The sequence below is a fragment of the Mobula hypostoma genome, chromosome 21, assembly GCF_963921235.1.
Source record: "Mobula hypostoma chromosome 21, sMobHyp1.1, whole genome shotgun sequence".
Lineage (NCBI taxonomy): Eukaryota > Metazoa > Chordata > Chondrichthyes > Myliobatiformes > Myliobatidae > Mobula > Mobula hypostoma.
This window is the reverse complement of record NC_086117.1, coordinates 54,057,900-54,082,134: the sequence shown is the minus strand read 5'-3', so window position 1 is coordinate 54,082,134 and position 24,235 is coordinate 54,057,900. Positions and strand designations below refer to the sequence as shown.

The 24,235-nt window shown below is 47.9% G+C and overlaps 1 protein-coding gene and 1 non-coding gene across 2 annotated transcripts in view; one reads left to right on the top strand and one right to left on the bottom strand.

The window, feature by feature from the left end:
• The window catches only part of adgrd1 (adhesion G protein-coupled receptor D1), a 200,578-nt gene that overhangs the window by 4,017 nt on the left and 172,326 nt on the right, over window positions 1–24,235 (bottom strand). The window contains exons 19-21 of the mRNA XM_063073236.1: window positions 8,223–8,349; window positions 4,449–4,490; window positions 1,926–2,018 (exon numbers count right to left, since the gene is read on the bottom strand). Coding sequence (XP_062929306.1) covers window positions 1,926–2,018; window positions 4,449–4,490; window positions 8,223–8,349 — 262 coding nt within the window. The remainder of the gene's footprint in view (window positions 1–1,925; window positions 2,019–4,448; window positions 4,491–8,222; window positions 8,350–24,235) is intronic.
• On the top strand, window positions 12,090–12,162 carry trnaf-gaa (transfer RNA phenylalanine (anticodon GAA)). Its single transcript has one exon. It is a non-coding gene; the product is annotated as a tRNA-Phe (tRNA).

Genomic DNA, 24,235 nt, shown 5'->3' with positions numbered 1-24,235 from the left:
CCTTGTTTAGGTATACATTATTCTTATTTATCTATCCATTGAGATATAGTGTGGAATAGGCCCTACCGGCACTTTGAGCCACACCGCCCAGCAACCCCCCCGATTTACTCCAAACCTAATCACAGGACAATTTACAATTAACCTTCTAACCAGTACTTCTTTGGGCTGTGGGAGGAAACCAGAGCACTCAGAGGAAACCCACACAGCCATGGAGAGAACGTACAAAGTACAGATGGCGACAGGAATTAAACCTGGGTGGCTAGTACTGCAAAGTGTTGTGCTAACCTCTACGTTACTGTTTCATAAATGCAGGCATTTTCCTGTGAATGCCTGCAAGAAAATGTATCTCAGGGTGGTAAATGGTGACATACACATAAGTCGGTAATAAATTTACTTTGAAACTTGGATTGGATGGGGTCAAGCTCTCATCCACTATCACAGAGTGATTCAAGTGGAGGGTCTTTGACCAGACCTTTGGTCCTGTTTCTCTTCTCTTCCCACAAGCACTCCTGACCTGCTGAGTCTTTCTGGCATTTTCGCTTTTTATTTCAGAACTCCAAGCTCTGTAGTGTTGGATTCATCATTATCGTCATCATTATGTGCCGTGTCCTATGACATCATCATTATGTGCCATGTCGTATGACATGGGTGATCAGGGTCTTTCCATGACCATGATTGTTCTTGGCAAATTTTTCTGCAGAAAGTGGTTTACCTTTGCCTTCTTCTGGGCAGTGTCTTTACAAGACGGGTGACCCCGGCCATTATCAATACTCTTCAGAGATTGTCCGCCTGGTGTCAGTGGTCACATGACCAGGACTTGTGATCTGCACCAGCTGCTCAAACGACCGTCACCACCTGCTCCCATGGTCACCTGACCCTGATCCGGGGGGGGGGGGGTAGGGCTAAGCAGTATAAGATGGAGGGCAAGTTGTTGCCCGTGGAGCAGGCTCCCCCCTTCTCCACGTGGCTGATGAATCAAAAGGAACGGCAGTGACCGGTATAGTTTGGAGTTGCCAGTCAGAGTTGAACTCAACGTAGGGCTGCCTTAGGGATTCCAGCTCTGGATTTTTCCCTCAGGGTTTACTCCTGAAGCCTTATCCATAAGTGGGTATAACCGCAGGGTAGCATAGGTCTGAGGTCAAAGATTTCCTTCTAGTTGGCAAGACCCATCTGCCCAGAGCAACTGGTTTTAAGGTGCCAGTAGCCTGCTTATGCCCATTTTCCTGTCAGTAGAAACAGTTCCACCAACTTCGTAGCTAAGCCACACATGCAATCGCTCAGTAAAGTATGTATTAATTGTAGTATTGGGTATTTTGCAGAAGCTTCAGCTTTTCAGTAGCAGATGTCATGCACTTAAATCTGGCCATTTCATAGTTTAGTTGTTCTCACTGGAATCGTGTTCTCCCTCGTCTGAGTGTGGGATGACCACAACTGCTTTCTCTTTAGGACGAGGTACAGTCGACGTTTTGGGCCAAGACGTTGACTGTACCTCTTCCTAGAGATGCTGCCTGGCCTGCTGCGTTCACCAGCAACTTTGATGTGTGTTGTTTGAAATTCCAGCATCAGCATTCCATTCCTCCTGACTGCTTCCTCTTTGTTCCCTCAGCCCTTTCTCTGACCATTCAAGTTGTAACACTTGATAAAACAGCTGTAAGCAACACGTTTTTGCCTCAATTTTCTGAAGAATGTCTCGATCGCAAGACCACCCGGATCCAATGGCCAGTCATTTTCATTTCTATCCTCCTGCTGAAAGGACATTTAAGGTCAACCCTGAGACAAGTGCCAAACCCCATGCACGCCATCTCATCGAGTCATACCGCACGGAAGCAGACCCTTCAGCCCAACTCGTCCATGCTAACCCACTTGGCTGCACTTGGCCATTAGACCTGTCTAAACCTGTCGGCGGCCAGCACAGTAATACTTACAATGTCCGAGTGGAACGGTTTTATGTTGATGTTGCGCATGGAGCTGCTGTTGAGAGACCAGACCTTCGTTTTGTGCTTCAGAGCAGCTCTGACCTAAGGAAATATAAACCCCAGAGGAAGTTAGCATGGGTTAGAGAGGGGACAGCATACAAAAGGAGGGTACAGCTTTATGGAAGAGCAAGGGGACATCACAGATCAGATTGAAGGTATGAAAGGGAGAGAAAATTGCTCAGTGAGAACAATTAACCCACGAAACGGCCAGAATCAAGTGACATGACATCTGCTACTGACAAACTGAAGCTTCTTCAAAATGCGTACACAAAACTACAATTAATATCCAAAGGTGTAAAGGGGTTGGGATCCTCGTGCAGGATTCCCTAAAGGCTAACTTTCAGGGTGAATCTGTGGTGAGCAAGGCGAATGTGATGTTAGCAGCCATTCGATTGGACTAGAATATAAAAGCAAGGATGTAATGTTGAGGCTGTGTAAAACACTGGTGAGGCCTCACTTGGAGTATTATGAACAGATTTTGGGCCCCTTAACTAAGAAAGGATGTGCTGTCATTGGAGAGGGTTCAGAGGAGGTTCATGAAAATGATTCTTGGATTGAAAGGCTTATCATATGAGAAGCCTTTGATGGCTCTGGATCTGTACTCACTGGAATTTAGAAGAATGAAGGGTCAGGGAGAATCTCATTGAAACCTATCGAATATTTGAAAGATCTGGATAGAGTGCATGTGGGGAGGATACTTCCTATGGTGGGGGAGTCTAGGACCAGAGGACACAGCCTCAATATAGAGAGATGTCCATTTAGAACAGAGATGAGGAGGAATTTCTTTAGCCAGAGAGTGTTGAATCTGTGGAATTCATTGCACAAGTGGCTGAGGAAGACAAGTCATTGGGTATATCTAAAGCAGAGGTTCTTGATTAGTCAGGACATCAAAGGGTCAAGGTTCTTATAGCCGGGGTGGGGGGAGGGATTAGTGAGGATGAACTCCTACTGCCTATTAAATCCTGCCAATGGCATGTATCTCAAATAGCCTTTGACAACCAAGTCCAGATCCTGGCCGGCCTTCACGTGTGGCTTAACTACTAAGCCTATTGGAACCATTTCTACTGACAGGTGAAGGGGCAAAGGCGGGTTACTAGCACCTAAAACCAGTCGCTTTGGGCAGATGGAGCTCATCAGCGATGGTTGGTAGCTCATCTCGGAGAAGGAAAACTCTGATCTCAAACCTCCGCTGTCTTGCGACTATACCCACTCATGGGGAAGGATTCAGGAGAAAACCCTGAGGGAAATACCCAAGGGATTTTCCCTAAGGCAGTCCTACGTTGAGTTCAACGCTGACTGGCAATTCCTTTGACACCCCTGGTGCCAAACTGTATCGGTCTCTGCCGTTCCTTTGGATTTATCTGTATGGAGAGGGGGAGCCTGTTACATGGGCAGCAGCTTGCTCTCCATATTGTACTGCCCTGGTTTGTATAAACAGCTAGGTCGTAACGTCTATCGTTAACCCTGACCGACGGAGGCTTCATCATCATCATCAAAGGTTATGGAGGACGGGACTGAGAGGGATAATAAATCAGCCAGGATGGAATGGCAGAACAGACTCAATGGGCCGAGTGGCCTAATTCTGCTTCTGTGACTTATGGTAGCGTAGCAGGAAACATAATGTTTTATAGTGCCAGCAATCAGGGTTTAATTCCTGGCTGTCTGTAAGGAATTTGTCCGTTTCCCTGTAACTGCACAATTCTCCCTCTGAGTGCTTCTCCGGAATCCGTACATCTTTGGAATGTGGGAGGATACTGGAGCACCCGGACAACCTACGGACAGCGGTGGGATGTAACTGGGTCACCGACGCGGTAAAGCGTCGCACTAGCAGCCGGTCTGCTCTGAAACTTACGGCAATTTTACATCGTTACACTGTACAGCTGCCACAGAACAACATCGTGTACTCTCAGTGGCCGCTTTATTAGGTACACCTGTACGCCTGCTCATTAATGCAAATATCTAATCAGCCAATCAGGTGGCAGCGACTCAATGTAATAAAGCATGCAGACATGGTCAAGAGGTTCAGTTGTTGTTCAGACCAAACATCAAAATGGAGAAGAGATTTGATTTGACCTAGAATGATTGTTGGTGCCAGACGGGGTGGTTTGAGTATCTCAGAAACTGCTCATCTCCTGGAATTTTCACACTCAACAAACTCTACAGTTTACTGAGAATAATGCAAAAAAACAAGAAAGGAACAGTCAGTGAGTGGTAGTCCTGTGCGTGAAAACGCCTTGTTAACGAGAGAGGTCAGAGGAGAATGGCCAGACTGGTTCAAGCTGACAGGAAGGCGACAGTAACTCAAATAACCAAGTGTTACAACAGTGGTGTGCAGAAGAGCATCTCTGAACGCGTGACACATCGAACCTTGAAGTGGATGGACCACAGCGGGCTCCTCCCCCGTGCCCAGTAAAGAGGTCACTGAGTGTACGTCAATGGTATCACATGTGAGGCTGAATCCTCATCACTCACCTCAGAGTTCAGAATACAATGGAACAGGAAGATGAAGAATCCCTAAGAGAAAAGAGGGAAAAAAAGGACTTTTAACATCGTGACCCAACGAGTTGTTTGTTATGTCTCCCCGCTCGCTGGAAAATGGAGTCATCTCTTCCTCCCTTATTAGGAGGGAGCCTGCAGCATGTCGAATTATCGGGTGAACAATGTAGTCTTTGGGGTAACTGCAAGTCTGTGTCTTTGCTATTGCTTTGTTCGTGCTTGAGTGCTGGTAGTGGGTGCATTTTATTTTTGCCGGTGGGAGAGGGGGGATTGTTGCTTGCTGCCGCTTACACGTGGTAGGGGGAGCTGGGAGGGTTCTAACATTTAACTGTCATTCATTCTTTGAGGGCACTCCTTTGTTTTCGTAGATGGTTGCGAAGAAAAAGCATTTCAGGATGTATATTGTATACATTTCTCTGACATTAAATGAACCTTTGAAAACGTTATATCCAGCATCAGCAGAAGGGAGGGGTGCAAGGGAGATTTACCAGGGTGCCATCTGGATTTGAGAGCATGTCTTATGAAGGTAGTTGAGTGAGCCAGGGTTTTCTCTTTGGAGTGAAGAAGGATGAGAGGTGAGTTGATAGAGGTGTACAGGATAGGAGGTAGTGGGTAGTGGCTCCATATGTCATTGCTATAGGGCGTGATGACCCTGCCTTACACGAGTCCTGGGCTCAGCTGGCTCTGGCTGACAGTACCCGGTATGGGCCCCTATCCGGATCCCACTGCCTTGTGGGTATCTTCGGGAGAAGAGAAGGCTAAGGAGTAAATCCTACACAAATCCGGAGTGGAGCCCCAAGGCGATTGGATGACGTGTCGCAGCTCCTGCAGCCAAGCTGATGTCAAACGTACTACTTCGCGTTGCTTTGGACCACAGCCACGAGGCCGAGAGGGGGATCTTGATGTCTGGGCAGCCCAGGACCTCCATATTCATCGCCTGGGTCTGCGCCCCAGGGTGCATCCATTGTCTCCTTAGACAGACGGAGCCACGATTTCCAAGATGATAAGAGGCATTGATCGAGTGAACAGCCAGAGACGTCTCCCCAGGGCAGCAATAGCTAACTTGAGGGGCACTACTTTAAGCTGGAGGAAAAGTATAGGGGGATGTCAGAATATAGAAGAGTACAGCACAGGAACAGGCCCTTCGGCCCACAATGTGGTGCTAAACCAATTACATTAATAATCAAATAGCCAAATAAACTAAATCCCTTCTGCCTACACAATGGCCACATCCTTCCATTTTCCTCACATTCATGTGCCTTTCCAGACGTCTCTTAAAAGACACAAACGTTTCTGCCTCTACCACCACCCCAGGTAGCTCATTCCCAACACCCACGACTCTGAGTAGAAAGCTTACCCCTCACAGCCCCCTTGACCTACCCCCTCTCACCGTCAGTGCATGCCCTCTGGTATTAGACATTTCACCCCTGGGAAACAGGTACTCCCTGTCTACTCTATCTCTGCCTCTCAAAATCTTATAAACCTCCATCAGATCTCCCCTCAGTCTCTGACACTCCAGAGAAAACAACCCAAGTTTATCCAGCCTCTCATGATAGAACATGCCCTCCAAACCAGACAGTATCCTGGTAAATCTCTTCTGCACCCTTTCCAAAGCTTTGAATATCCTTCCTGCAGTGGGGCGACTGGAACTGTACACAATACTCCAGTTACGGACTAACTAGAGTTTTATAAAACTACAGCGTAATTTCCTGATGTTTGATCTCAGTAACAAGGTACATTGTTTATACAGGGAGTAGTGTGTGTGTGGAACACCCTGCCGGGGTGGTGATAGAGGCAGATACATTAGGGACATTTAAAAAACTCTGGATGATAGAAAAATGTAGGGTTATGTAGGAGGGAAGGGTTGGATTGATCTTGGAGTAGGTAAGAGGTTGGTACAACATTGTGGGCCGAAAGGCCTGTACTGTGCTGTTATATTCTGTGTTTTTCCTATAGCCGCCATTCTGTTCTCGTCAAACAAAGAATGTGAAAACTATACCAAATTCATGCTCATGTAGATCAGGGTTGCTCGATCTCCTGGTGCTCACCCATTCTTTAAATAAATCAACTGCTATTAGGGCATAGTGGCACGGTAGCGTAGTGGTCAGCACAACGCTTTATGGTACAGGCATCCTGGGTTCAGTCCCTGCCACAGCCTGTAAGGAGGGTATATGTTCTCCCCATGAACACGTGGGTTTCCTCCGGGTGCTCCGGTTTCCTCCCACAGTCCAAAGACGTACAGTTGGTAGGTTAACTGGTCATTGCTCGGTGATTAGGCGAGGGTTAAATCGGGGGTTGCAGGTGGTGTGGCTGACAGGGCCGGAGTTATCCTATTCTGCACTGTATGTCTATAAATAAATAAATTTCGTACATCAATTCCGTGAGACCTTTCAGCTTGCTCCTACATCTGCCAGTTTCATAGGTGGTATCTGATCCTCAGGGGATAGTATTTCATTAAGCAAGGGCAGGAATGGCACAGGACAACCTCAGCTCATGACCACAGCAGAGAGAAGTGCGGTACACACTCACCAGGGCACTCCCTGGAGTGGACAGCTATGGTTACAAGGAGACACTGGTCAGGACACGTCGTATTCTCACTGGAATGGAGGGGGCTGAGGGACCTTGCAGAGACCTATATAATTATTGAGTTCATTTGTTTGTTATGTGCAATGTAGTATGATATATGCGATCATGATCTTTCCTTCACCATGATGGCTCTTGGCAAATTTTTCTACAGAAGTGGTTTGCCATTGTCTTCTTCTGGGCAGTGTCTTTACAAGACGGGTGACTCCAGCCATTATCAATACTCTTCAGAGATTGTCTGCCTGGTGTCAGTGGTCACATGACCAGCTGCTCAAACGACCGTCACCACCTGCTCCCATGGTCACCTGACCCTGATCCGGGCGGGGGGGGGGCTAAGCAGGTGCTACACCTTGCCCCAGGGTGACCTGCAGACTAGCGGAGGGAAGGAGCACCTTCACCTCCTTTGGTAGAGACGTGTCTCCACCTCACCACCCCAAGCAAGAGAGAGGGACTCATAAACACAAGAGATTCTGCAGATGCTGGAAATACAGAGCGACACACACAGAAAATGCTGGAGGAACTCAACAGGTCAGGCAGCATCTACGGAGGGGAATAAACAGTTGACGTTTCAGGCCAAGAACCTTCATCAGGACTGGAAAGGAAGGGGTGAAGGTGGATGGGTGGGGAGAGGGGAAGGAGTACAGACTGGCAGGTGACAGATGAGACCAGGTGAGGGGGAGGGTGGGTGGGTGGGGGAGGGGGAGGCTGTACAAACTGGCAGGTGACAGGTGAGACCAGGTGAGGGAGAAGGTCAATGGGTGGGGGAGGGGAAAGAGGACAAGCTGACAAGTGATAGGTGAGACCAGGTGGGTGGGTGGGGGAGGCGGGAGTAAAATGAGGAGCTGGGAAGCTTGAGGAACGTCAGTTCTTTATTGCCTCTCTGTAAAGAGACAGAATGCTTTCCTCAGGGCAGTGAAGTCGAGAAGCTGAGGACACAGGTTTAATGTGAGAGGAGAGAAATTTAAAAGAATTGAAAGGACAACTTTTTTCACTGGAAGGATTGTGGGTACATGGAACTGGCTGATGAAGTTCAATCACATTTTCTGAGTACCAGGACGGGTTTGTGGAATGGCAAGCAGAGGGAGACGTGCCTAATGTGGGTAGCTCGGTCGGCAGGGATGAAGAGCCCGCTTGTGGGCTGCGGGAGCTGGCTCGGAGCACGGTTACCTGCAAGGAATTGAAAAATGCGAACATGTACTGGAAGACGATGGCGTAGTTGTTGATGGCCAGCACACCACATGCCCAGGATATCCCCAGGATCGGCAGTAACACCGCCACGGCCTTTACAGTCAACCTGGCAAAGAAAGGAGACATGGTTAGACCACCTGCTGCCCTCCCATCTGTGGTTCATCTCGGTCACCGCTCAGGACTGGGGAAACTGAGATCTTAGTCCGAGACATTGGTCACCCAAGCTCAGACCACAGCCCATCTCTGTCACTGCTCAGGCTGGAGGGCAGCAGGGCACTGAGATCCGAGTCCGAGATATCGGTCACTCATCATCAAACCACAGCCCATTTCTGTCACCACTCAGGGCCAGGGTGCACTGAAATACCAGTAGGAGCATCGATCGCACACCATCAGACTGGACACCCAGTTTGAACCAGAACCCCAACTCTGAGCCCAGACCAGACCACAGTACAGACCACAGCCCAGACCACAGCCCAGATCACAGTCCAGACCACAGCCCAGATCACAGCCCAGACCAGAGACCAGACCACAGCCCAGACCAGACCCCAGACCACAGCCCAGACCAGACCCCAGACCACAGTCCAGACCAGACCCCAGAACAGAGCCCAGATCACAGCCCAGACCACAATTCAGACCACAGACCAGACCACAGCCCAGACCACTGTCCAGACTGGATCCAGACCACAGACCAGATCACAGCCCAGACCACTGTCCAGACCACAGTCCAGACCACAGCCCAGATACAGCCCAGACCACAGCCCAGACTGGATCCAGACCACAGACCAGATCACAGCTCAGACCAGAGCCCAGACTGGAAGAGACCACAGTCCAGACCACAGCACAGACCACAGTCCAGACCACAGCCCAGACCACAGCCTAGACCACAGCCCAGACTGGACCAAGACCACAGACCAGATCACCACCCAGACCAGAGCCCAGACCGGACCCAGACCACAGCCCAGACTGGACCCAGACCACAGCCCAGATCACAGACCAAATCACAGCCCAGACCACATCCCAGACTACAGCCCAGACTGGACCCAGACCACAGTCCAGCCCACAGCCCAAACCACAGTCCAGACCACTGCCCAGATCACAGACCAGATCACAGTCCAGACCACAGCCCAGACCACAGCCCAGACCACAGTCCAGACCACTGCCCAGGTCACAGATCAGACCACAGCCCAGACTGAAGCCAGACCAGAGCCCAAACCACAGCCCAGACTGGACCCAGACCACAGCTCAGACCACAGCTCAGATCACAGTCCAGACCACAGTCCAGACCACAGCCCAGATCACAGTCCAGACCACAGTCCAGACCACAGCTCAGACTGGACCCAGACCACAGCCCAGACTAGACCCAGACCACAGCTGAGGCCACAGTCCAGACTGGACCCAGGCCACAGACCAGACTGGACTCAGGCCACAGCTCAGACCACAGCCCAGACCACAGTCCAGACCACAGCCCAGACTGGACCCAGACCACAGACCAGATCACAGCCCAGATCACAGTCCAGACCACAGTCCAGATCACAGCCCAGACCAGAGCCCAGACTGGACTCAGACCACAGCCCAGACTGGACCCAGACCACAGCCCAGACTGGACCCAGACCACAGCCGAGACCACAGCCCAGATCACAGACCAGCCTGGACCCAGACCACAGACTAGACCACAGCCCAGACCACAGCCCAGATCACAGTCCAGATTGGACCCAGGCCACAGCCCAGATCACAGCCCAGACAACAGCCCAGACCAGAGCCCAGACTGGACCCAGACCAGAGCCCAGACTGGACCCAGACCACAGCCCAGATCACAGACCAGATCACAGTCCAGACCAGAGCCCAGACCACAGCCCAGATCACAGTCCAGACCAGAGCCCAGACCACAGCCCAGACCAGACCCCAGACTGGACCCAGACCACAGCCCATACCACAGCCCAGATCACAGTCCAGACCACAGTCCAGACCACAGCCCAGATCACAGTTCAGACCACAGTCCAGACCACAGTCCAGACCACAGCTCAGACTGGACCCAGGCCACAGTCCAGACTGGACCCAGGCCACAGTCCAGACTGGACCCAGGCCACAGCTCAGACCACAGTCCAGACCAGAGCCCAGACTGGACCCAGACCACAGGCCAGATCACAGACCAGATCACAGTCCAGACCAGAGCCCAGACTACAGCCCAGACCAGACCCCAGACTGGACTCAGACCACAGTCCAAACCACAGCTCAGACCACAGCCCAGACCACAGTCCAGACCACAGCCCAGACCACAGTCCAGATCACAGACCAGATCACAGTCCAGACCAGACCCCAGACCACAGCCCAATCACAGTCCAGACCAGAGCCCAGACTACAGCCCAGACCAGACCCCAGACTGGACTCAGACCACAGTCCAAACCACAGCTCAGACCACAGCCCAGACCACAGTCCAGACCACAGCCCAGACCACAGTCCAGACTACAGCCCAGACCACCGCCCAGATCACAGCCCAGACCACAGCCCAGACCACAGCCCAGACCACAGTCCAGACTGGACCCAGACCACAGTCCAGACTGGACCCAGGCCACAGACCAGACTCGACCCAGACCACAGCCCAAATCCCAGCCCAGAATAGACACAGACCATAGCCCAGACTGGACCCAAACCACAGCCCCGACCGGAGCTGGGACCACTGCCCAGACCAGATTCCAACTCAACTCTGGGCAGTTGTCCAACGGAGGAAGTTATCACCAGTGTGTCCTGCCTCATGCACAATGCCTGAGTACCACAGCAGCCAAACACCCCACCACTGACTCTGTCTACACTTCAGGCTGCCTCAGTAAAGCAGCCAGTATAATCAAACACCCCACCCACCCCGAACCTTCTCTCTTCTCCCCTCTCCCATCGGGCAGAAGATAAAAATACCTGAAAGCATGTACCTCCAGGGCTCAAGGACAGTTTCTGCCTGCTGTTATCAGACAATTGTTCAGTTTCCTAGTTTGATAAGACAGACTCTTGCCCTCACAATCTACTCGTTACCACCTTGCACCGTATTGCCTGCCTGTGCTGTACTTTTTCTGTAACTGTAACGCTTTATTCGGCATTTTCCCTCGTACTACACCTCAATGCATTGATCACTCGGGGCGCCACAGTCACATAGTGATCAGCACGACACTACTACGGCTCAGGGTGTCAGAGTTCGGAGTTCAATTCCAACGACCTTTGTAAGCAAGTTTGTATGTCCTTGCCGTGTGCGCATTGGTTTCCTCCGAATGTCCGGTCTCCTCCCACAGTCCGGAGACGTACCGGTTAGCAGGTTAATTGGTCATTGTAAATTGCTCCGTGATTAGGCTAGAGTTAAATCTGTATGTTGTAGGATGGTGCGGCTTGGTGAGGGACAAGGTAGAGGAGTAGTACAATACCTCAGATTCAGCAAATGTGAGGTACAAGGCACAGGAGGAGTAAAATACTGCAGATATAGGAATGGTGAAGGACAAAGCACAGGGAAATACAATACTGCAGATGTTCGAATGGTGAGGAATAAAGCACAGGGAAATACAATACTGCAGATGCTGGAATGGTGAGGAACAAAGCACAGGGAAATACAATACTGCAGATGTTCGAATGGTGAGCTACAAAGCACAAAGAAATACAATACTGCAGATGCTGGAATGGTGAGGAACAAAGCACAGGGAAGTACAATACTGCAGATGCTGGAATGGTGAGGAACAAAGCACAGGGAAATACAATACTGCAGATTCAGAATGGTGAGATACAAAGCACAAAGAAATACAATACTGTAGTTGCTGGAACAGTGAGATACAAGACAAGAGAAGATAAGAAATTACTGTAGATATGTCAGCCGAAATAGCTCAGTTGGGAGAGCGTTAGACTGAAGATCTAAAGGTCCCTGGTTCAATCCCGGGTTTCGGCACTGGTACCTATTTATTGGGCACCTCAGTACCGTATCAGTTAGTGCAACTTTGGAGTTTAATGTTTGTATGGGTCTTCTCTGACATTTAACCATGTATTGGTTAAATACATAAACAATTTTCTCGCTGTACCTCAGAACATGTGACAAAGTAGGTTGAAGTATGAGCTTTGGGTCTACAAAAGGATTAACACCAGTGAGTTTGTGGGAAGGAGGAGGAGGAGGGGCTGTTAGCCCCCGTGTGTGTCTGCCATGAGTTGCTGGTGACCACTTTAAACAATTCCCCAGTTCACAAGACCAACCCTGAGCTCCCAGTCCCAGTTGTCACCATATACAACCCTGAGATTCACCTCCTTGTGGACACTCACAGTAAATACAAGAAACACAATAGAATCAGTGAAAGATCACATCCAACAAGATGGACAAACAACCAGTGTGCAAAAGACAATAAACTTTGCAAATATAAAAAAAGAAATAATAATAATAAGTACATAACAGTAAATATCAAGAACATGAGTCCATTGGTTGTGGGAACAGATCTGTGTTGGAATGAGTGAAATTGAGTAAAGTTACCCCCTTTGGTTCAGGGGCCTGATGTTTGAGGCATCATAACTGTTCCTGAACCTGGTGGTGTGAGTCCTGAGGCTCCTGTATCTCCTTCCTGATGGTCAAGGAGTAATAACTGTTCCTGAACCTGGTGGTGTGAGTCCTGAGGCTCCTGTACCTCCTTCCTGATGGTTGAGGGGTAATAACTGTTCCTGAATCTGGTGTTGTGAGGCCTGAGGTTCCTGTACCTCCTTCCTGATGGTTGAGGGGTAATAACTGTTCCTGAACCTGGTGGTGTGAGTCCTGAGGTTCCTGTACCTCCTTCCTGATGGCAGCAGAGAATATCACCTGGGCGATGGGGTACTTGAGGACGGATGCTGCTTTCCTGCAACACTGCTCCATCTAGATGTAGTGAAAGGTGGGAATGCTTCACCTGTGATAGACTAGGCCATACCCACTACTTTTTGTAGGATTTTCCATACAAGAGCATTGCTGAGACAACTCGAGAGGCAGCTCTGCACACCTCAGTCCCCAGCCCCTGGGATCTCAGGTGCTGTGTGTGTGGAGTTTGCACGATCTGCCTGTGAATGTATAGGCTTCCCCCGGCTTTTCAGTTTACTCCATCTCAGGTAAGCAAGTCAGGTCACTTTATGTGCAATCAGTCTGCGTATATAACCTCACCTAATGAATTTATATTCATTGCGTTTTTATTGAATTCTTAATTTTTATTGTTAATGCAAGAGATGCTGGAAATCCAGAGTAACACACACACACAAAATACTGGGAGAACTCAGCAGGTCAGTCAGCATCTATGGAGGGGAATAAACAGTTAATATTTCAGCCAAGACTTTTCATCAGTTCCTGATAAAGGAACTTGGCCCAAAAATTGTCGATTGTTTCGTACTTCAGAATCAGAATCAGGTTTAATATCCCCGGCATATGGAGATCACAAACAAGAGCAAATCTGCAGATGCTGGAAATCCAGAGCAACACACACGAAATGCTGGAGGAACTCAGCAGGTCAGGCAGCAGCTCGTCAGCTGGTACTTTGTTTCCACTGACGCTGCCTGGCCTGCTGAGTTCCTCCAGCACTTTGTGTGTGTTGGCATATGGAGATCGATTGAATGATCCAGCACTTGTCTGTCTCCGAGAAGATTCTGGGAACCGAGCGCGAGCTCAAGCACCCTCAAGGTGAAGAAGCTTAGAGACGGGGCATGAGCTGATGATTAACTCCATTTCACCGATTAAAGTGTCTGTTAATCGCTGATTAGTGACGAGGAAGATTGAAACATCAGGGTGAGCGCAGAGGCAAGTGAGGCTTCAGCGCCGACTGCCTGCCTTTTGATTGCTGATGGGATCCCTCTGCTGCCAGAGAGGAGACTGGGTGGTGGCTCGCTATGCCTCTGTGGTCAAGTGGTGTCTTCCTCTCTCTCACGATGCCGTCCGAGGATGTCACCCACCCAGGTTCTCTGTTTATGGATTGGACTGTGGACTGTGGACTTTTTCAGTCCTATGGTTATTATATTCTGTGTTTTTGCCCATTCTTTCTTTTTTTGTGTGTGTGAGGAGAGGGGGTTTGGGGGTCAAAGTTCTTGTTGTATTTTGTGCAGGGGAGGGGTTTGGGGGGGTTCAAAGTTCTTCTTGTATTTTGTGCAGGGGAGGGGGTCTGGGGTCAATGTTCTTGTATTTTGTGCAGGGGAGGGGGTTTGGAGGTCAATGTTCTTGCATTTTGTGCGGGGGAGGGGGTTTGGGGGTCAAAGTTCTTGTTGTATTTTGTGCAGGGGAGGGAGATTTGGGGGGGTTTGATGACTGGGTTGCTGTTCATTCCTGTGCGGGGTGGGGGGGAGGGTTTGATATTTTTCTTTGAACAACTGTCTTTGTTTTCTTTGTTTCGCGGCTGTCTGGGGTAGACAAATCTCAGAGTCCTACATTGATAATAAATGATCCTTTGATATGCCGTGAGTTTCCATGGATTGCAAGTTTCCAGAGATGTTGCCTGACCTGCTGAGTTCCTCCAGCGTTTTGTGCGTATTAATGCATATCGTGTTTTTTTAAGGCTGAATCGGATCCGAGTATCGGAGGAACAATCATTTCACCCTCCTTCACACTTGAGTACTGACGGCTGACAATAAGCGTCATTGGTTGCTGCAAGTTGTGCCCAGTGTCTGTGGCATTGGGGAGCTAGTGGGCATGAGAGAGACATTGTGTTACAGGGGCAAGGAGGGAACGGTGTCTTGGACCCAAATGCTATTGTGTTAGAAGCTGAAACACAGTACATACAACAGTATAGTACAGTACAGTACAGGCCCTGCAGCCCACAATCTAAAGATCAACACAGCCCAAGGACGTGCTGGGGACAGTACACAGATACCATTAGACCACAAGATATAGGAACAGAATTAGGCCATTCAGCCCATCGAGTCTGCACCACCATTTCATCATGGCTGATCCATTTTCCCTCTCAGCCCCAATCTCCTGCCTTCTCCAGGTATCCCTTTATGTCCTGACTAATCAAGAATCTATCAACTTCTGCCTTAAATATACACAATGATTGGATCTCCAGAGATGCCTGTGGCAACAAATTCCACAGATTCGCCACTCTCTGGCTAAAGAAATCCTTTCTCGTCTCCATTCCAAAAGGATGCCCTTCTATTCTGAGGCTGTGTCCTCTGGTCCTAGACTCTTCCACCACAGGAAACATCCTCTCCACATTCACTCTATCAAGGCCTTTCACCATTCGAAAGGTTTCAATGAGATCACCCCCATTCTTCTGAATTCCAGTGAATACAGGCACAGAGCCATCAAACACTCTTCATTAGATAAGCCTTTCTATCCCCGAATCATTTTCATGAACTTCCTTTGAACTCTCTCAATGTCAGCACATCCTTTCTTAGAAAGGGGCACAGAACAGTCGACAATGCTCCAAAGCGAGGCCTCACCAACGCCTTACAAAACCTCAGCATTACATCCTTGCTTTTCTATTCTAATTCTCTCAAAATGAATGTGAACTGCTACGTTTCCAACAACAGTGCAACATGCCCACAACTACTAACCCTAACCGGTACGCCTTTGGAGTGTGGGAGGAAACCAGAGCATCCGGAGGAAACCCACGCGGTCTCAGGGAGAACGTGCAGATTCCTTACGGAGATAGCAGTGGCAAAGGAACGCAGGTGAAAGATTCAAAGGTTCATTTATTTATTATCAAAGCATGTATCCATATACAACTCTGAAATTTGTCTTCTCCAGATAAATGAACCTTTGAATCTTCCCGCACAAAAAACAGCAGCATCATGATCATCGACCCCCAAAACCCCGCTTCCCTGCCACAAACTGGAACAGGAACATCGATTCCCAGAAACAACCCCTCACTCACAGAAAAAAAATCTAACAGAACACAACAGAACATCAACCAACAAACACCCTCCCCTCACAGAACAAAACTGAAAAGGAGCAGGTGATAAAAACACAAAATATAAAACCTACAGTCTGAAAAAGTCCACAGTTCATAAATTCAATAGTCCAATCCATAAATGCAGAACCACAACACCATCCTCCAATATCACTGACATTCATCGAAAGAGGGGGACGCCACACGAGGCAGAGAGGCCTACCCACCTGACACAGAGAGCCACACAGCGAAAGGCCGCTTACAGACTCCTTCACCAGCAGCAATCAAAACGAAGGCTGTCAGCACTGAACTTGTGCTCGCCTTACACGTTCGCCTTGATGTCTCAATCTTCTTCGATGCTTTAACAGGCGAAATGGAGTTGAACATCGAGCGTGCCTCGTCTCGAAGCTTCTTCACATCAATGCCACCCAGGTACATGCTCACTCCCCGGAATCTTCTCAGAGACAGCAAAGTGCACAAATAATTTCCAAACTGATCTCACAGGCTCAGAAACACATTTAAGGTCGCTAGCGCTGTAAAGAGTGACGCGAACTGTGCGCGACACTGCCCGGCAGACTCTCGAATACAAATCCTTTCTTCACTCCAATCTCTCTCTACATCAAACCAAATGCAAGCCTTCTGACAAGAATTTAACAGATTTGTTCTAGCAATTTTTTTTCTCTTTGTTTGCAAAAGGCATCGCTGAGATCTCTGGCAGTCTCCCGTCAGTGAAGCACAACACTCAACAAATAAAAGATAACTAGGCATTTGTGCAGAAAGAATCTCATAAAAAAGCTGTCATCTCCAAAATTCCAACCAGACATTAAACTGCCTGGCTAGATGTAGTGTGGAAGTATAATCAACCAGCTCACAGGAGCATCACTGGCTGAGATGCCCTCAGGGTGACAAGATAAGAGCAATCACTTCACAATACCAGCAGCCGACAATTGTGATTCGATTTAGCACCCACAACACCAGGTTCAGGAACAGTTATTACCCCTCAACTATGAGGAAGGAGGTGACCCGAGGTACAGGAGCCTCAGGAGCCACACCACCAGGTTCAGGAACAGTTATCACCCCTCAACCATCAGGAAGGAGGTACAGGAGCCTCAGGATTCACACCACCAACTTCAGGAACAGTTATCACCCCCGTACCATCAGGAAGGAGGTACAGGAGCCTCAGGACTCACACCATCAGGTTCAGGAACAGTTATTACCCCTCAACCATCAGGAAGGAGGTACAGGAGCCTCAGGACCCACACCACCAGGTTCAGGAACAGTTATTACCCCTCAACCATCAGGAAGGAGGTACAGGAGCCTCAGGACTCACACCACCAGGTTCAGGAACAGTTATTACCCCTCAACCATCAGGAAGGAGGTACAAGAGCCTCAGGATTCACACCACCAACTTCAGGAACAGTTATTACCCCTCAACCATCAGGCTCTTGAACCAAAAGGGATAACTTCACTCACAGCAACACTGAACAGTTCCTAAAACCTATGGTGTGCTGCCTTGTCAGTTATTTTATTTGTCATTTTTAGCACCCTTTGCTGGTAGTTTTGTATAGCAGTCATTTAGGTCATGTGAACTGTGCCTCTAGTTGATGACATCATCAGTAGGCATCGAGACAGTTCTCCATGTAGAGCTGAGGGAGAGCTTGCGCCTTTTCATTGGACATCATCCTGACGTTCAGGTTTTTGAAAGCATCGTCAGTATATAAAAGTAATCTTTGGGTTTATTATTTATTGATGTATATGCATATTTCCACGAATCAGAGATATTTGAATGGTTTGCATGCAGATAAAATACAGATGGAATATTCATGCGGGCCATATGTTCTGGCTAACCTGTAGTGAGAAAATGTGCATAAGATACATTGTATGTAGCAACATCTTGCTTACCAGCAGCCTATCTTTATGATATATTCGGAACTTATTTGTATACAGTATCTTTTGTATTATTTTGTATCATTTGTGATATACTTAATGCTTGCCTTGTATTTAACCAAAATGGGAATTTGGACATCTTTTGATTGTATGTTTTTCTTTCTGTCAGTTTTACCCTACCGCCAGTTGCTACATTAAAGAAAGTCAACTTGGAATGTTTTTGTCAGTGTGGTAATTGGGGAATGGAGTTTATCTGTCTGTCAATTCGTGCAAGATGTGTGAAGAGGACAGGACATACGGACTCACTTTAAAGGACTCTTCATCTCATGGTCTTGATATTTATTGCATTCTTTATTAATATTGTTATTTCTTTTTTATCGCTTTCTTTCTGTGTGTGCACAGTTTATTTTTTCCACACTGGGTGTCCACCCTATGTTTCTGGACTCCAGTTATTCAATTTGTTTTACTTTATAGTCGCCAAACAATTGGTACTAGAACGTACAATCATCACAGCGATATTTGATTCTGCACTTCCCACTCCCTGGATTACAAATATTAAATATCAAGAATATTAAAAATAGTAAAAATTAATAAATATTAAAAACTTAAATTATAAATCATAAATAGAAAATAGAAAAATGCTGCTTTTGAGCAGTTTGATTGGGGCGATCGAAGCAGACTTGGGTACTTCAGCAAAGAATGACCCTGTGACCTGCATTGTCTAGTGGTGCAGCACTGAACTGAGCTAAACTGAATATTCCCGGACTCCTGGTTTGACGTTTGATATTCTATGTGTTGTTTGCTTGCTTTTTGTCCTTTGCGCAATTTGTTCTTCATTTTCTCATGTTGGGTGTTTTGTATTTTCTTGAATGGGTTTCCACGCTATTTCTTTGTTCCATGGCTGCCTGTGCAAGGACAAATCTCAGAGTTGTTTTCTGTATACATTCTTTCATAATAAATGTACTTTCAATCTTTGAATCTGTTGGTGTGGTCTTAAAGTGATTCTGTAACAGCAAATGTGATGTCAGTATTCATTCCAAGAGGACTTGAATATAAAAGCAAGTATGTAATGTTTATAAGACACCAGTGAGGCCTCACTTGAAGTATTGTGAGCAGTTTTGGGCCCTTAAACTAAGAAAGGATGTGGTGATTTTGGAGAGGATTCAGAGGAGGTTCACAAAAATGATTCCGGGATCGAAAAGGTTACCGTATGAGGAGCATTTGATGGCTCTGGGCCTGTACTCTCTAGAATTCAGAAGAATAAGGGGGAGAGGGGATGGGGGATCTCATTGAAACCTATCAAGTGTTGAAAGGTATCGATAGAGTGGATGTGGAGAAGATGTTTCCAATAGTAGGGGAGTCTAAGACCAGAGGACAGAACCTCAGAGTAGAGAGACATCCATTTAGAGATGAGAAAAAAATTCTTTAGCCAGAGAGTGTGGAATTTGTTGTCACAGGCAACTGTGGAGGCCAAATCAATTGGTATATTTAAAGCCGTGGTTAATAGATTCTTGATTAGTCAGGGCATGAAGATTCATGGGGAGAGGGCAGGAGATTGGGACTGAGAGGGAAATGGTGAAACGGCAGATCAGACTGGATGGCCAAATGCCCTAATTCTGCTCCATTATCTTATGGTCTAATGGTAATTATTGTATAAATTTATTGAGAATGCCCACAAGAAATTAATCTCAGGGTTGTTTGTGGTGACATATATGTTCTTTGGTCATAAATTTACTTTGAACTTTGAATTCCCGCCGCTGCTTGTAAGGAGTTTGTATGTTCTCCCCGTGACCGCGTGGGTTTCCTCCAGGTGCTCTGGTTTCCTCCCACAGTCCAAAGACGTACTGGTTAGTAAAGGTTAGTGAGCTGTGGCCGTGCTATGTTGGTGCCAGGAATGTGGCAACACTTGTGGGCTGCCCCCAGCGCATCCCCGCATTGTGTTGGTTGATGATGCAAAGACACATTTCATTGGGTATTTGGAAGTTTGATTTTTATTTATTTAGAGATGAAGCAGCAGCCTCAGGATTCACACCACCAGGTTCAGGAACAGTTATCACCCCTCAACCATCAGGAAGGAGGTACAGGAGCCTCAGGACCCACACCACCAGGTTCAGGAACAGTTATTACCCCTCAGCCATCAGGAAGAAGGTACAGGAGCCTCTGGACCCACACCACCAGGTTCAGGAACAGTTATTACCCCTCAGCCATCAGCACCAAAAAGGCCCTTCTGGCCCTTCGAGCTGCGCTGCCCAGCAATCTCCCCGATTTAATCCTAGTCTAGTCACAGGACAGCTTACAATGACCAATTAACCTACGTCTTTGGACTGTGGGAGGAAACCAGAGCACCCGGAGGAAATAGTCGCTGGTACTGTAAAGCATTATGTTAACCGCCACGCTGTGACGAAACAAGGCTAACCTCTCCGTGGGCTAGCGAGCAGCTGGTTGTGTATCTTTGCAAGGATCCGTCCTAGCTGATTTCACAGGGCCATAGGCAGTAAAGGAGTGAGGAGAAAGGGTCGGTTCAACTGGATTTAGGATGGTACAGTGCAGGAACAGGCCCTTCGATCACATGGCCCATGCTGAACACAACGGCAAAGTATACTAAATCCCTTCCGCCTGCACGTAATCCAGAGACCTCAATTCCCTGCAAGCTAAGCACGTTCTTCCACCTCCTACATAGAACACAACAGCACAGTACAGACCCATAGACAATGAGAACATAAGACATAAAAGCAGAATCAAGCCTTTTGGCCCATCGAGTCTGCTCCACCATTTCATCATGGCTGATCCATTTCCCTCCAGCCTCAACCTCCTGCATTCTTCCCCTAACCTGTGATGCCCTGACCAATCAAGAATCTTATCAACCTCCGCTTTAAATATACCCGATGACTTGGCCTCCACAGTTGTCTGTGGAACAGAATTCCACAGATTCACCAGCCTCTGGCTAAAGAAATTCCTCCTCATCTCCGTTCTAAATGGATGCCCCTCTATTCTGAGGCTGTGTCCTCTGATCCTAGACTCTCCCCATCCACTCTATCGAGAAGTGCAACATTGGATAGGTTTCAATGGGATCCCTCCTTCATTGTTCTGATTTCCAGTGAGTACAGGCCCAGAGGCTTCACCCACTTTGCATACATTAATCCTTTCAATTCCTGAATCATTCCTGTGAACGTCCTCTGAACCTTTTCCAATGTCGGCACATCCTTTCTTAGATAAGAGGCCTAAATCAGCTCACAATGCTCCAACTGAAGTCTCACCACTGCTTTATAAAGTCGCAACTTTACATCCTTGCTTTTATATTCCAGTCCACTCGAAATTGACGCTAACATTGTATTTGCCAATTTTTTCTCTATTTAGAAAATAGCCTATGTTTTTATTTCTTCCACCGAAGTGGATGACAGTACACTTCCTGACACTATATTCCATCTGGCACTTTGCCCGTTCTCCTAATCAGTCCGAGTCCTGTAGCCTCCCTGCTCCATCACCCTATCTGCCTCTCCAACAATCTTCATATCGTCTGCAAACTTGGCATAAAGCCATCAATTCCGTCATCCAAACTGCTGTCATACATCAGTCCCAACACAGACCCCTGTGGAACACCGCTAGTCACCGGCAGCCAACCAGAAAAGACTCACTTTATTGTCACTCTTTGCCTCCTGCTCTATCCGTGCGAGAATCTTCCCTGTAACACCTCGGGCCCTTGTTAGGTAGTCTCATGTGCTGCACTTTGGCCCATGATATTGCGCCAACTTTTTAACCTACTCCTTTCCTCCCCCGTAATCCTCCATTTTTCTATCATCCATGTGATTATCTAAGAGTCTCTTAAATGTCTCTAACATATCTGACACTACCTCCAATGCCCGCAGCATATTCCACGCTCCCACCGCTCTCTGGGTAAAAAGAAACTACCTCTGACATCGCCCCATTCATTCCTCCGATCACCTTACAATTTTGCCCCCTCGTATTAGTCATTTCTGCCCTGGGAAAAGGGCTTAGTTGTCCACTCTATCCATGCCTTTTACCATCTTATACACCTCTATCACATCACCTCTCATCCTCCTTCGCTCCAAAGAGAAAAGCCCTAGCTCACTCGACCTCTCCTCAGTAGACATGCTCTCTATTACCTGCTGGAGTTACTATGATCCCTGAGCTAGGGAAAACTTCCCATTAGGGTTATGTGAGCTTTGATTCAATATTCACTGCACAGAACTCCCTCTGGATCACTCCTCCCTGCCTCCATCCTGTCTTCCACTAAAGGTAAACCGGCTCTGGGCCTCACTCAGCATCCAAGAGGGTGTGGGTGTCTCAGTGACTGCATACACACACATACACACACACACACACACACACACAAACACACACACACACTTACCCACACTCACACACACTTATACACACACACACTTACTCACACACACTTACACACATACACACACACATATGTATACACACACACACACTTACCCACAAACACTCACACACACAGACACACACACACACACACACTAAACCCACACCTACACATTCACATACACACAGACACAAACAAACACACACAATTACCCACACATAGACAGAGACACACACACCTAACCCCACACAAACAGAGGATGAGAGGTGACCTGATAGAGGTGTACAGGATGGTGAGGGGCATTGATCGTGTGGATAATCAGAGGCTTTTTCCCAGGGCTGAAATGATTGCCACAAGAGGACACAGGTTTAAGGTGCTGGGGAGTAGGTACAGAGGAGATGTCAGGGCTAAGTTTTTTACTCAGAGTGGTGAGTGTGTGGAATGGGCTGCCGGCAATGATGGTGGAGGCGGATATGAGAGGTCTTTTAAGAAACTTTTGGATAGGTACATGGAGCTTAGAAAAATAGAGGGCTGTAGGGAAGTCTAGTAATTTCTAAGGTAGGGACATGTTCGGCACAACTTTATGGGCCGAAGGGCCTGTATTGTGCTGTAGGTTTTCTATGTTTCTATACCCATACATACTTACCCCCACACACACATATATAGACACACACACACACACACACACACACTCACACACACACACACATACAGCTGGGCATCACATCCACCTACACAGGCCACGCACTCACACAGAGTATCATAACACCCACAGATGATCGAACTTCTTCTAGCCACCTTCTCCCTCCCACCCCACCCCGGCCTTTGTGAAACATTTGGAGAGACGTGGACATCCCAGATCTCTCGGTTTTCAAGAACAGCTTCAGACTGCTCCCTCTGCTATTGCTTGGTAACCCCAGGAAGTGTATTCCGATTAATTTTTACAGACAAATTCAGCATACAGCTACAGGAATTCATTGTATCCTCTAATTAAACTCTTTCAATTCCATAATCAGGTTTGCTTCAGCAAATTGAAGAGCAACTTCAGTAATGCATACAATTATTCTCAGCGTCAAAACTAATTACAGCTTCCCTTGCACTCTCCTAATCAGCACTGGACTGTGCTACACGCAGTCTGTAATCATATTTAAAATGCAGGAAGAATTCTCATTCTGACCCCACCGTCCGCTCCCACAACCCTGCTGAAGTGAGCACAGAGCCCGTCTGCTGCCTCTCGACGAGGCCCTCCGTTGGTCAGGGTCACTCAGGGATGCTGCGTCCCAGCTGTCTACGTGATATGCCAGCCAGGGCAGTACAAGATGGAGAGCAAGATGTTGCCCATGTAGCAGGCTGTCTCCTCTCTCTACGCAGCTGATGAATCAAAAGGAACGGCAGAGACCAATACAGAGTTGCCAGTCAGCGTTGAAATCAATGTAGGACTGCAGCTCCAGATTTCTCCTTCGGGGGTTTATTCCTGAAGCCCCATGAGTGGGTATAGCAGCAAGACAGAGTTTTCCAATGATGGCCGATGAGACCTACCTACCTGAACTATCCCCCCTTACTGCCTCCGAACTCAGTCATTTCCGTTAAATGACAGAAGCTCCTCACTGCTCACTTTGTAATCCACTGGTTGCCTTCACCCTCCAGAGCATCTCCGTTCTATTTGCCAACAGTGCAACTTCCCTGCGGCCCATCATTTTAATTCCCATTCCCGATCCGACATGTTGGTCCACGGCCTCCTCATGCACCACAATGAGACCCCCTCAGCCCCCACCCCCCAGGATGGAGGAGCAACACCTTGTATTCCATCTGGGTAGCCTCCAACGTGGTGGCATGAACATTGTTTTCTCACTCTGGTAAAAAAAAATGTTTCCTTTCCTCTCCCCTCTTCTATTCCCCATTCT